General features: G+C 34.3%; 1 protein-coding gene across 3 annotated transcripts; it reads left to right on the plus strand.

The window, feature by feature from the left end:
- Positions 1-617: 617 nt before the first annotated feature.
- Positions 618-11,235, plus strand: LOC136202364 (phosphatidate cytidylyltransferase 2-like). 3 transcript variants are annotated; one of them, XM_065992934.1, is made up of 13 exons: positions 618-799; positions 970-1,367; positions 3,611-3,694; positions 3,922-4,175; positions 4,784-4,935; positions 5,060-5,201; positions 6,609-6,765; positions 7,717-7,764; positions 7,854-7,940; positions 9,455-9,583; positions 9,690-9,746; positions 9,871-9,954; positions 10,784-11,235. In XM_065992934.1, exons 3-13 carry the CDS (start codon positions 3,626-3,628, stop codon positions 10,871-10,873), a joined length of 1,269 nt encoding a protein of 422 aa, XP_065849006.1. In that variant the 5' UTR covers positions 618-799; positions 970-1,367; positions 3,611-3,625; the 3' UTR covers positions 10,874-11,235. The 3 variants fall into 3 exon arrangements, with proteins under 3 accessions (XP_065849006.1, XP_065849005.1, XP_065849003.1); XM_065992933.1 differs by having other exon boundaries at positions 619-803; positions 3,561-3,694; XM_065992931.1 differs by having other exon boundaries at positions 619-799; positions 3,561-3,694.
- The last annotated feature ends 3,384 nt before the right edge of the window (positions 11,236-14,619 follow it).

Below are 14,619 nucleotides of genomic sequence, written 5' to 3' on the forward strand. Positions count from 1 at the left end.
TATATACTTGAATATAAAAAATAAACTAAATATATATATATATGATTTACATAAACTAAAAAGATTTAAAGACATTTTGAGAATTTTTTACTATAGGTTTAGGCTTTGTCTAAAATAAAGATCACAAGATGCAGCAACAAACGCAGATGATACCTTCATATCTACTAGCAAACAAAACTATTGAGCAAATCTAAAAGTATCGTGATGAAAATAAAAAGTTGATTATGACAACAATCTTGGAAAAAACTAAGAAAGTTAAAAACATAAACGGGGATGTGAATTTCTCGGGGACAGTGATGGTAGCTAAAAAAATTTCCCATATGTTATTTAGGAACGAGAAATTTCCAATAGACCAATGGTTGAGGATGGTTAATGCAATCCCCGTTCCGTTCCGCTCTGACCTGTTTACCGCTCTAGACACAAATTAACAATATTAGGAATACAATTGTTATTAGATACCAATATTAGAGCTAAAATTGTCCTATTTTAAATGTTAAAAATAAAATTGTCCATAAATATTAGGGTATTTTTGCACCGTGTTCCGAAAAGAAAAGACAGAATGGTTTATTCTGCCCTAAATTCCTAATCACTCAGATATTCTTTATCACAAAAAAAAAAAAAAAAAAATCCTAATCACTCAGTCACTTCGCCGTCGTCGTCTTCTTTCTTTCGCACATTACTTCTCTGCTCTGCTCCTTCATCGCCGATCGAGTCTTCTTCCTCCTCCTCACTTTAGCTCCGTCCGTCGGCGTCGCCTTCTTCCTCCTCTCCAGCAAAATCGAGTCTCGGCCGCACATAAGTAAGTATGTTCTTCTCCCTATCTTTTATTTCTTTTGCGCAAAACAGCTAAATTGGGTGAACAATTGGAATTTGTTAGGTCTTTTATCGTACTTAATCTTTCTTCAATTTTCATAATCTCTGTTTTTATCATACTTAATCTGTCTTCAATTTTCATAATCTCTGTTTCAGCCACATCCACCGGCGACGCCGTTGTTGCGCCGTTCGCGGCTGTGAGGTTCAAACAAAATTCCTTTTGAGCAATGGAGTAAATATACGTGTAAGCTTATCAAGTGATCCACGTGCAAACAAAAATAATTTAAGAAGCGTGAATCTAACGCTCTCATGTGCTTCCATCTCTACCCTACAATTCGAAATCCAACGGTCAGATAAAAGAGCAAACAAAACACTAAAAAGTTTCGACTTTTCCTTCCGAAATTGCATTTTGTGTTCCACGAAAAGGAATTAGAAATCGAATCTTTATTATGCTTTGCTTCGCTTGTTCGACCCCTATAATCTAATTATTCTGATTCTCTGTCTCCCCTACGTTTTAGAGTTGGTTCCTCGACTTCAGCTTCCACTTTTACCAGGTTTGATTCTATCTTCCCTACTTAACTTTACTCATTGGATCTTTTGCTTCAATCTCTGATTTCAATACTCGCTTCTGATTTCACTTGTTTTCTGTATTTCCGGTGTTTGCTAGAGTATCATTGGGGATTTTTCCAAGTTTTTTGGGCTTTTTGTCGACTTCAATTTTTCTTTAATAGCTCAATTGATTGTTTCAACGTTTTTACTTTCGGAACTAGTTCTTACAATTACAAATTACTTGAATTTTTAAGTGCTATAGTAAGAATTTTGCTTCATAGGGCTATTTCCGGTGTTTGCTAGAGTATCATTGGGGACTTTTCCAAGTTTTTTGCGCTTTTTGTCGACTTCAATTTTTCTTTAATAACTCAATTGATTGTTTCAGTGTTCTTACTTTCGGAACTAGCTCTTACAATTACAAATTGCTTGAATTTTTAAGTGCTATAGTAAGAATTTTGCTTCATAGGGCTATTTCCGGTGTTTGCTAGACTATCATTGGGGATTTTTCCAAGTCTTTTTGCGCTTTTTGTCGACTTCAATTTATCTGTAATAGCTCAAGTGACTAGTCAGTGTTCTTACTTTCGGAACTAGCTCTTAGAATTACAAATTACTTTAATTTTTAAGTTCTATAGTAAGAATTTTGTTTCATAGGGCTGGAACTTCCTTTTTGTACTGTATGAATTCATGTTAGAAGGCATAATGTAGTAGAAGTGGAAGTTATGCGGAACTACTTTTACTTTATAGAAGATTCTAGATTGTTGTCCATTTTATTGAATCCTTGGTCCTACTTATGAGTGCTGGAATAGGTTCTCTCGGTGTTGGATTTCGAGTATAGATTATGATACTATAATCTGTTTTAACACCCATAATTTCGAGTGCTAAAGGGGATGCTTAATGCTTATTGAATTCTTGGTCCTACTTATGAGTGCTAGCATAGGTTCTTGGTGTTGCATTTCGAGTAGAGATGTCAATTTCTGACACGAAAACAAGATTCACATAAAGATAACCCCCCTAACACGTCCCGTGCAAACAATTGCCCTTTTTTTTTGCATTTATATCATATATAATCAAGAGGGTGAGCCTTGGCGCAACGGTAAACGTTGTTGTCATGTGACCAAGAGGTCACGGGTTCGATTCTTAGGAGCGGCCTCTTGCCAAATAAATTGGCAGGGGAAGGCTTACCCCCAGTACACCCTTGTGGTGGGATCCCCCCTGGACCCTCGCTCAGCGGGGACGTGTAGTGCACCGGGCCGCCCTTATATCATATATAATCACATGAAGTCTATAGACTACATCACACGATTATGACATGATAAACCTTTTTGGCACCCCTAATTTCGAGTGCTAAAGGGGATGCATAGTGCTCTTCCTTCTGTAATGCATCCGTTTTTGTACTGTATGCATTCATGTCAGAAGGCATAAGGTAATAGAAGTGAAAGTTACGCGGGTACTTTGAAACTACTTTTACTTCACAGAAGATTCTAGATTGTTGTCCATTTTATTGAATCGTTGGTCCATACTTATGAGTGCTATCATAGGTTCTTGGTGTTGGATTTCTGAGTAGAGATGTCAATTTCTGACACTAGTATATGGACTACATCACACTATTATGACACGATAATCTGTTTTGATACCCCTAATTTCAAGTGCTAAAGGGGATGCTTAATGCTTATTGAATCCTTGGTCCTACTTATGAGTGCTAGCATAGGTTCTTGGTGTTAGATTTTGGGTAGAGATTTCAATTTCTGACACGAGAACAAGATTCACATAGAGATAATCCGCTTAACATGACCCGTGCAAACAATTACCGTTTTTGTTGCATTTATATCATATATAATCACGTATATAGGCTACATCACACAATTATCACCCGATAATCTGTTTTCACATCCCTAATTTCGAGTGCTAAAGTGGATGTGTAATGCCATTCCTTCTGTAATTGATTAGGGATAATTTTTTTGAATGATGATAATAATTGAATCCAGTTTGTTTTCTTCATTTATTCATGTTGCCTTTGTTTTGAAATTCGCATCGCATCACTATTGTGATTGTATGAGAAGGTTATGTTCCCTGAACTTTTTGAATTTCTTGTAGTCCATACTTGCTGTTTTTGTCGTTACAGATGATTTTTTCTGTAAAATTTAGCTGGATTTCATTCATTCATTAGCACTAAACATGTCATTTGATGTGTTTGGCAGCAATTTCCCGTGCTACATTTATACATGCAGTTTTTCTTAACATAATCCAGTTGAAGTGAACCGCGATGCAAAGGGATAGCAACCTCAGTGCCTCTGGAACTCCTCGGGTTCGTCATCGCAAGCGCTCTAGTGAGGTTGGTGTTCTATTAATTTTCCAAGATTTTTTTTAGTGCTAGTAACAGCTTCTCAAATTTGTTTTTATGAATATATATTTGCTTTGGAATGTTATCCACATTATAGATGTCCCTAACTTGTGTGAATAAGGTTCAATATTGTTATCAGTTCTATATTGTTTTTACTCGTGTTCTATCGATATTGAGTGAAATTATATGATTAGTTGTATTTTCCGTTTGCTCGTCAGGTTGTTCCAGATTCTGGCAAGGAAAATGGTGATAAATTACTGGCTAATGATCGGAATAAGTACAAGTCAATGTGGATCCGTGCAAACTCTACAGTTTGGATGATTGGGGGTTTTGCGTTGATTGTCTACTTAGGACATCTCTATATCACCGCTATGGTGGTTGTAATTCAAATATATATGGCAAAAGAGCTATTTAATCTTTTGAGGAAATCACATGAAGATAGGCATCTCCCGGGATTTCGACTATTGAACTGGTAATTATAGAAGATCACCTTGTCCTATGATTTTTTCAACTGTCAATTACTTGGTATCTGATTGACGTTCATTTTAATCATAAATAGCGAACTTTCTGACTACCTGGATTTTCTATCCCCGAGTGCCCTTTATTTTCCTTTCGTAACTGAAAATCTGAACACACTGAAAATAAATCATTTAGCATAAAACACCATTGCAGTTCTAATAAATCTCTGGTAACTTAAATATATACAATTTCGCTTAACTTATCGTGCAGGTAGACAAAGGACAGTTTGTATCATTTAAAAAAAATACTTCCACGTTAAATTCATTTCCAATGCAAATTAATGATTTTTTTTCGCAGTTACGATTTGAGCGTGTATATTTGGACTATTAGTGTGTCCAATGAGGTGGCAACTGGCAAGTAAAGCCGTCTTTGCATTATTTCAATCCTGCAAATTGGCCAACAAAAAAATAAAAAGGTTTTCGATTGTAAAACGTTTCCTGTGCAATTAATTTTTAGAAAGAAAGCTAACTACTATTATAGATATCTTAACAGGTTCGGCAACAAAATTTCATTTTCCTGTTTATAAACATCTTATTTTGGGGTTCTTCATATTCTTATCAGGCACTTCTTCTTCACTGCAATGTTTTTCGTGTATGGCCGTATTCTCAGTCAACGGCTAGTCAACACTGTGACTCCAGACAGATTCTTATATCAGCTTGTGAGCAGCCTCATCAAGTATCATATGGCTATTTGTTATTTCTTGTATATTGCAGGTTAGTTTGTTCGTTATCCTTTGAGTTTATGTAAGAGCCGTAAGCATTTGTTTTGAAGGTTTCTCGGTGCTTTTTCGAGTGAGATTATTCCGTCCTTATGAAGCACTTTTTCTAATTGACTCAGGTTTTATGTGGTTCATTCTGACACTAAAGAAGAAGATGTACAAGTATCAATTCGGCCAGTATGCTTGGACGCACATGATTTTGATTGTGGTGTTTACACAGTCCTCTTTCACCGTTGCCAATATATTTGAAGGAATTTTCTGGTAATTTTAAATCTTCAATCTGTCCTTTGGTTAATGGGATTTATACTCTAGTCTAATGTTTCGTTTATTCTCTTTATCACGGCAAATTGCTGGCAATTTTGAGATGCTTTTGTCTTCTCAAAATTTGGGAATCAGCTTGAGAAAAGGTCGTTCTTATATTGTCTTTTTGATGCTAACCTTGTTATGTTGGTCTTGAGAATCTGTTGAGAGTTCCGAGGCTACTTAAATCGCTCAGTTTACGTGTTTTATTCTATATTTAAAAAAAAAAGCTGAAACACAAGAACCTACATTTTTTGATATGCAAAGAAAATTTTGCCAATTTGCTTATGAAGATGTATTGATAATACTTGAACTAGGTTAACGATCCTGAGGAAAATTCTTAATTTGTTGGATCAAAAAGACCAAACTAAGATTGAATTAAGGATTAATTTGGTCCCTGAAGTTGGCTATAGAATCAATTTAGTCCAAAATCAAGTTTGGGTATCAATCTGACATATGAGATCAAATTAGTCCAAAATGACACGTGTCGACATGAGAAAACGACACATGCACTACCAATTATATGCTGACACGTGTCATTTTGGACTAATTTGATATCAAGTGTCGAGTTAAAGCGTCAGATTGATACCAAAACTTAATTTTCGACTAAATTAATCCAACTAGCCAGCTTATAGGGCCAAATTGATCCTTAATTCGATTAAGATTATAGAAAATGGTTTTGCAAAGAACAATTTTACATTAACCTAATTAATTCTGGAACAAGAGTTTGAAAGCATCCTCTATTTGGTGCAATAAGCTTGGTAACCAAATGAGTTTTAAAGTGGATTACTATGTTGCGGAACAACTTCGATCTTAAAGCATTTCACTTTGCCGCAACATTTTGTAAACGGAAACTTGTACGAAGCGTTTCGGGTCATGTTTCTGTAAATTTAAGATCTTGACCTGAATGTGAAATTTATTCTTGAAGATTTTCATCTGGTCAATAGCATATTGACGTGTAAGGTCATCTGTTCCCCTGATCTTTTTTTTTTGAATAAATATATTGCTCTTTTTTATCATGTTTTTTGCAACCATTGTCCCCCCCCCCCCCCCCCCCCCCGATATGAGTGATGCTAAACAAATCATTAATTGATGGGAAATTACACCCATGGACACTGAGCTTTACTCATTTTTCACGATATGGCCATTAAACTTCGAAACATAACATAAAATCACTCAACTTTACACTTTCTAACATTATTGCCACGTTTTTTGTTTTCCAAAATCACCATTTTTTGATTTTTCTCTCTCTAAAAATTCACTTAGATCTCTGCATTCAACTATTCTGCAATTCAACTACATTCTTTGTTTGAATGCGTTATTATTCACGATACTAACAAATATGCATATTTTTTCTTTGGATTGTAGGTTTCTTCTTCCAGCCACACTAATTGTCATCAATGACATTTTTGCCTATATTTGTGGATTCTTCTTTGGAAAAACCCCTTTGATCAAATTATCACCTAAGAAAACTTGGGAAGGATTCATTGGAGCTTCTATCACAACTATGATCTCTGCATTCGTGGTGAGCATTCTTTCTACTCCTTGGAGCTTCTATCACAACTAGTCTTAAACCACTAGTTGGCCCTCGATCTATCCAAAATATCACAAATTGGGATAGGTCAGGGGCCAAATGTGACCAAATGATGGGTCAAGGACTAAATGACAAAATTGTGGATAGGTCAGGGGTCAAATAGGGGTTTAAGCCTTTTTCTAATGTCTGTTTAATTGTAGAAATTAGTTTTAATCTACATGCTTTGATTAATGTGTTGCTGCATTCTGCTGTATTTTCAATTCGAACTCGGATGAACAATTTGCAACTAGGTTTTTGTAGAAAACAATATTTTTATTTGGAAGTCGAAATAAAGAAAGTTATAGTTTTGAGTTGTTCATCTTTATTGTTAGTGCCGTTTAGGGCCGTAAATGTGCCGAGCCGAGCCGAGCTTTAGCACGACGAAACTCGGCTGGAAAACTCGCGAACAGGCTCGATTGTAGGTTCATGAACAAGCTCGATTAATATGTTCATGAACACGCTTGTGAGCAAGCTTAGTTTGATTATTTTATTAATAATAGTATTTTTTAAAAGGGGAAATGTAAAACAACCTAGTTTTATATAAACTTTAGTTTTGCAGGTTCCAAAACTATGTAGTTTCGTGTTACATAAATTTCAAATGAACATAATTAATGAGTTGTTCGCGAGCGAAGTTCATAAACAAAAATAATGAGCCGCTCGTGAACAAGCTCACAAACAGGATATTGAGCTCGAGCTCGTCAATTTTCTAAGAAGCCGAGCATGAGCATGCCAAAGCTCGGCTTGGCTCGATTATAACACTGGTTCCGTTTGCCTATGAAGGTATTGTTTGTTATCACATTTTTTGTGAATCGCTACTTTCATCTCAATTGTCACACATCTTCAGTCTTTCATCTTAATAGAATTTCCTGAAATGTTCAATCAAGTTTCTTTTTGTGTATGCAGCTCGCGAATGTTATGGGACGTTTTCAGTGGCTAACATGTCCCAGAAAGGTAGTTTATTCTACAAACCGCAATTTTTATATGCATAAAAGATAGATAATCGCATAAAAGATAGATAATGCATACCTATGGTCTTGCAGGATTTATTGAGTGGATGGCTTCATTGTGATCCTGGTCCTATATTTACGCCTGAATATTTTTCTATAGCGGGATGGGTTCCTCAATGGGTGAGTTAACTGATGTTTGATTAGACTTTGAATATGTGCATCTGATTGTTCAGTTTTTCATGAACAATGTGAAATTTGCTTTATATAGTTCTTGAAGAATTTTAATGAATATTCTTAATTTCTTGTTTCTCAATATTCTGTTTTTTGTAGTTGCTAACTTGCTATTTTGATAGATTATTACTTATCATGTCGTAAGAACTATGCACTCGGTTTTCGTACACTGTATTCTGTAGCAATTCTTCTTAGTAATTTTACCACAATTTGGGTATGGTGGATATAATCTAATACAAGATATAGGAATTGCTGTTCTTATTACTGCAAATAGGGTTGTAATCGAGCCGAGCTGAGTTTTGGCCTGCTCATGCTCGGTCGTCAAAAAATTGACGAGCTCGAGCTCAACATTCTGTTCGTGAGCTGCTCACGAGCTGTTCGCGAGCTTGCTAACGAGTTGTTCACAAATTTTGCTCACGACAAGCTCGTTAATTCAGTTCATGAACTTCGCTCGCAAACCAAGCTTGCTCACGAGCGTGTTCATGAACATTATAATCGAGCTTGCTCATGAGCTTGTTCATAAACCTATAATCGAGCCTACTCGCGAGCTTTCCGAGCTGAGCTTCGCTGTGCTCAAGCTCGGCTCGTCTATAAATCGAGCCGAATAGAGCTTTTATCGGGCTGAACACCGAGCCGCTCATGAACGGCTCGCCTCATTTACAGCCCTACCCGCAAATGTTGAATATGTTCTGCTGATTCTCTGGGTATTTTCTTATTATTGGCATGTGCTTTATTTGAGGTAATTGTAATAATATATAGCCTGCAACTCAAGGAGGTAAAATGCATCCACGCCCCTTAAACTATATCGCTACTAACATTATGACCCTTAAAGTTCATTTCTTGACGTGAAATTCCTTGAACTTACATTACTGTAACATTAAAGTCTAAATAAATAAAAATCCGCAGAAGAAATTAACGAAATGATGACCTGGACAAGTTTGTCCCCATCATTGACTATTTTCTTATCCATGTCACCAAAAATTATGGTCAAATACCCGTTTTAATGCCGTTGACTTTTTAACGGATTTTTGTTGGTTTGGACTTTAATGTTGAGTAATGTAAGTTCAAGGATGTTTACTTCAAGAAATGAAGTTTAGGGAGCATAGCACTATAGTTCAGGGGCCATGGATGTAATTTACTCGACACAGGGTGGCTGTAGTTTATGTTTCTTAACAAGATTTCTTTATTAAAAGTAAAGATCGAGAAACAAAAATTTCTTTATTAAAAGTAAAGATCGAAGCTTGTAGATGTGACGGTTCATCGTAGATGGTTTGACTGGTTCTTACTTGGTAGGAACCAAAATAAACTTTCCTGCTGGTGAAGTGACATGTCTCAAGTTTTCCTTACTGCTATATTCTTTTCGATGAATGTGATTACCTTATCCGATATTCTTTTTAACTTCAACGACATTGTCTTTTTCTTTATACCAATTTTTTAATGATTCAGTTAATACTCTTCTGCAGTTTCCTTGGAAAGAGCTCTCCATTCTGCCCGTTCAATGGCACGCTTTGTGTCTCGGTTTGTTTGCATCAATTATAGCACCGTTTGGAGGCTTTTTCGCTAGTGGTTTCAAAAGAGCTTTTAAAATCAAGGTGTGTTCTTGATACTTTATCATTCTTAAAGGAGCTGAATACGATCTTCGATATGTTTGACGTTATCAGCTAACGTTTTGCGCTTCATATCCTCCATTTAAAACAGGACTTTGGTGACAGTATTCCTGGCCATGGTGGAATCACAGATAGAATGGATTGTCAGGTAAGCTTCAACAGAATTCTGAAACATTGTTCACGTCACTTATTTATGCGAAAACTTCTCTATCCGGTTTGATTCTCAAAATTTTATGTTCTGTGCTGTAATGGATTTGATGATCTATGTGTAGATGGTGATGGCTGTGTTTGCTTACATTTACCATCAGTCCTTCGTCGTGACTCAAAGTATCTCAGTTGAAGCAATATTAGACCAGGTAAACTCATATCCCGGATCAAACAGATGAATTGAGACAGTGTGCTATTACATATTCCCTATGTTGCACAGACACTTCTCTTTAGTAGCATTTCTGCATTTCGTGTCTGTTTCGTACCCATTTCCATGTCTGTGTTTGCATACATTTATCATCAATCCTTCGTTGTGACTCAAAATATCTCGGTTGAAGCAATATTAGACCAGGTAAACTCATATCCCGGATCAAACGGGTGAATTGAGACAGTGTACTATTACATATTCCCTATGTTGCACGGACACTTCTCTTTAGTAGCATATCTGCATTTCGTGTCCGTTTCGTGTCCATTTCTATTTGAAGCCTATTTATGAAGGTTATGTTTTAAAAAGGGTAAATAATTTATTAGTCCCCTCCTTTTTACCTAACACACTGTTTAGTCCCCCTATTTTGAAGAACACATTATAAGATCCCTAACTTTTGTCAATATTAGCCTTTTGGTCCTTTTGTCTATTTTTTTTAGATTTTTTACAGTTATATTTGGCATAAACAGACAGAAAAATAACAGAGCAACATGACCATTTTGATTTTGTATCTACTATGGCTGTCCTGAAAGCTAAGATACGTTCGATTAAAAATCTAAAAAAACTAGACAAAATGACCAAATGGTTAATATTGACAAAAGATAAAGACCTTAAAATATGTTTTTCAAAATAGGGAGACTAAACAGTATGTTAGGTTAAAAGAAGACGACTAATAAATTATTTACCCTTAACGTTTCCTGTGCCCGTATCTATTTCCCTGTCTGTGCAACATAGCATATTCCAATCTTATTCATTGCAATATTGTTCTCCAGATACTGCAGAACCTAACTTACGAGGAGCAGCACGCCTTGTACTCGAAGATCGGGGAAATCATTCAAGAAAGGCTAGTCGGACGTTCATAGTTTGGTGTGTTCTGTAATATTCTTTACCTTGGCAGTATGTTAAGCAAGCGCGTGGTGGTCGTGTAGCAGTGAAAGAAGATGGAACGGATACATAAAACCGTTTTTAGATAGGCGAGCGATCGGGATTTTATGTACAGATTAATACACATAAAACTGTCAATGGCAATGTATTGTTAAATTTGGAGAGGGAAGGGCATAGGAAATTTGGGGCAAAAGATGAGTGAGATATGTTACTAACAATTTCAAAGTAGCAGAAAAATGGTTTGAACCCAGTTGTTTATAATGGTATTTCTGTTACTAGACTGAGCAGAAGTGAGGTTTGATGCAGTTAATTTTTTTAAAATCGTGAAAGTTATTACTCATTCGTTATGATTTATGTTGCACGGACACTTCTAGTTAGGTCGTTCTTTATTACTTAATTTCAGTATCAATCAGAGTAATCAGTTCAGTAATTTATTATTATTATTATTATTATTATTATTTTTATAAGATTTTTATTTTAATTATTGTTATTTTTGAAGGATTATATTATTATTTCAGTTTCAGTAGAATTTAGTTTAGTTCAGTTTTTTCCAGTAAAAAAGAAAGCCTACTTCTTTTCTTAAGAATGTTATTGTCCAATTGAACTAAACACACATCCACACGAATGTGCACTAGATTTGAAGTGAAAAGAATTTTTAAAATTTCAATTTAATTAACTTTACTTAAAATTATGGTAAATTATACTCATGGCTACTGAACTTTACATATTTTAACATTGTGATCACTGAACTTCAAAGGTACGTATGTCCATTGAACTTTATATTTATCGGTAGCCACTTAATTATAACTAACTTCTCAAAATAACTGTTAACGATCTCAAAATGAAAATATTCAAGATTAAAGTTGTTCAGAACGACATTTACTATGAAACCGTATTTTTAATTTCCAAAATCATTTTTTTTAGTTCTCTCTAACAATTCACTTTTTTTCCTAACCAAACAACATGACATCAAAATGAAATTTTCTAAGAATTAACGTTCTTTGGAATATTATTTAACTCTTCGAATTTTTTAGTTTGAGAACGGTCGTTTTGAAGCATTGAGTGGCCATCGGTGTTAAAAAATATAAAGTTCAGTGGTCATACCGTTAAGAATTAGAGTTTTTTAAAATTAAGTTAAGGAATAGGTTCAACCTACATGCGCAAGCAAGAGACCAAAAGAGCAATTAATTTGAAAAGATAAAGTCACCTTGATTTCTGAGGCCCAATGTGAGTTTTTCTATTTTGATTTCTTCCACGCTGTGTACAGGTTCATTTTACTATGTATTGAAATTTCATAATAAATGAGATTGTCATGATTCGAACTCTTGATCATTTGTTTCAAATAATTAAAAGATATTTATTTATTCGGTGTTCGGTTTTGTATCCATCTTAGTTTTCGAATCCGTGTTGTATAGGTTATGCTTAGTTTGGGAACTTTATTCTTGATAAAGAATATAAGGGCTTAATACATCCCTACTCCATGTATTTGTCAAAAAAGAAAAAAGAAATCAATTTATTCTCTGGATTTGTTTAAAATGATTTGTTAATTCTCTAAAATTTAGATGGTGATGTAAGGAGAAATTTTAAAATATTTAAAATTTATATGTTTTAAGCAAGTTCAGGGGTTAAGATCTTCCATCCATTTTAAAAAAATTTGCTACATCAAGCCGTACTTTTTCATTTTCTCTCTGTTTTGATACAGTGTTTTGACTCCAACCCATTTCTTCGTTTCTTCTCTCCAAACCATTTTTTCTTCAAATAATAAATATCTATAAAACAAAATATACAATCCTATATTTATATTTATGAAAGTAAATAAGAAAAAAAAATAGTATTTAAAATATTATTTTTGATGCAACATCAAATTTATGAGAGAAAACTCATATTCATCAAAATGAGAATACGATTCGATGATGGTTAACATCAATTTGATTTGATTTGATTTGTGAATTATGTAATAATATTGTTTACTTTCGACTGTGTTTAACTCGAGTTGTTAAAAATTCTGGTCAAATAATAGGAGATATTGGATTTAGTGAAAAAACAAGCATAACCCCTCTCCCCCCCACTCCTTTTTCCTATATACTAATCCATGTTCGATGTGTTGCATAAGTGTCAATTCGTTGATTTTTTAAGGCGCGTGCAATACATGTTCCGCATACAATTTACTTCTTTTGCAATTGAGTGACTCGATTGCATTTTAAGCAAGTTGGGAGGGGAGAGTTATCGAGACGTTTTAAGTAAGTTGAAAGAGGTACCAAAACATTTTAAAATTTGAAGGGATCAATCAAACGTTTTAAATAAATTCAGGGAACAAATAATGTATTTAGCCTTTAAATTGATACAACTAATTTATTGCAAACATTTTCTTTGCTCAAAATGATCTTATTTTCATTTCAAGTGAAAAAACAAGGTTTTTTTTTATCATATCATATATTTCCATTTTTGTGCTATAGTAATTTTTTAAGTAAACCCAACACGCGTAGGACAGAAGCCGAACCGAGTTTTGATCTGTTTATGCTCGGTTTGTTAGAAATTTGATAAACTCAAACTCAACATCATGTTCTTAAGTTGCTCGCGAGTAGCCCGTTAATTCTTTTTGTGAACTTCTTTAACACAAAACTACATTATTTTTACATTTTCCCTTTTATAGAAATATTATTACTAAACAAATCAAATCAAACTTGCTAACGAACGTTTTCATGAACATTATAGGCAAGCTTATAATCGAGTTTGCTCATGAGCTTTCAGCTAAACTTTACCGTGCGCAAACGAGCACCTGCCGCAATAGCTGGAAACTATGACCAATAGAGTCAGACACTTAACTACATCCGCCCTCTCTAATTGTTTTTTTCAAAGCTCATGTACGGAGGTTCTATTTTTCGACTTGAGATGATTAAAAATTTGTCTTTCTTACACACACAAAAAAAAAAAGCATAGGCTTAAATTCTTATTTGGCCTTTGATCTATTCAAAATTTTATCATTTGGCTTATGATCTATTATTTAATCACATTTGTTGTTGACATATTTTAATTGATAAAATTTTATTGAACTGATAGAAACTTAACAAAACAGTTATTCTATTGCCACGATGATATTTTGACACTTGGATTGTAAATTTTATTTTAGGGATTTGTTTTTATTTTTTAAATTTTTTTAATCTAATTAATTATTTTCACTTAAGAAAACCTATATAGAAAATAAATTTTAAGACGTGCCACGTATCAAGTACATGTGCAAAAATATCACCACATATTGGGGATAACCGATTTGTAAGTCTATCCAAATTGGTTGAATTTCACTAATTAGGATAGCACATGGTCCGAATGTGATCAAATAATAAGTAAATGGACAAATGATAAAATTTTAAATAAATCAGAACCATTTATAAATCAAGCCAAACACGATCAAGTTTTTATCAAACTTGACACAAAGCCAATCATCAACGATGCATCTCATTTATAACCCTAAACACAAATTAACAAAATTCCTTTGAAAAAAGGTAACATTAAACTATTTTATACAGTAAAAGTAAATTAAACCTATGAACCCTTTCCCCTAAATTGTTTAACGACATTTAACCTTATTATACTTCTAATTTTTGTGCTAATGTATCTCGTGATAAAGAGCATTACTATTTATGACTATATGCAGTACTAACGAGCTTCACGGGTTTTCTTATTCTTTTCCGTTTTCGGATAAAAAAAAATCATGTGAAATATA

Source organism: Euphorbia lathyris, chromosome 8 (assembly GCF_963576675.1).
Source record: "Euphorbia lathyris chromosome 8, ddEupLath1.1, whole genome shotgun sequence".
In the NCBI taxonomy this organism is placed as follows: domain Eukaryota; kingdom Viridiplantae; phylum Streptophyta; class Magnoliopsida; order Malpighiales; family Euphorbiaceae; genus Euphorbia; species Euphorbia lathyris.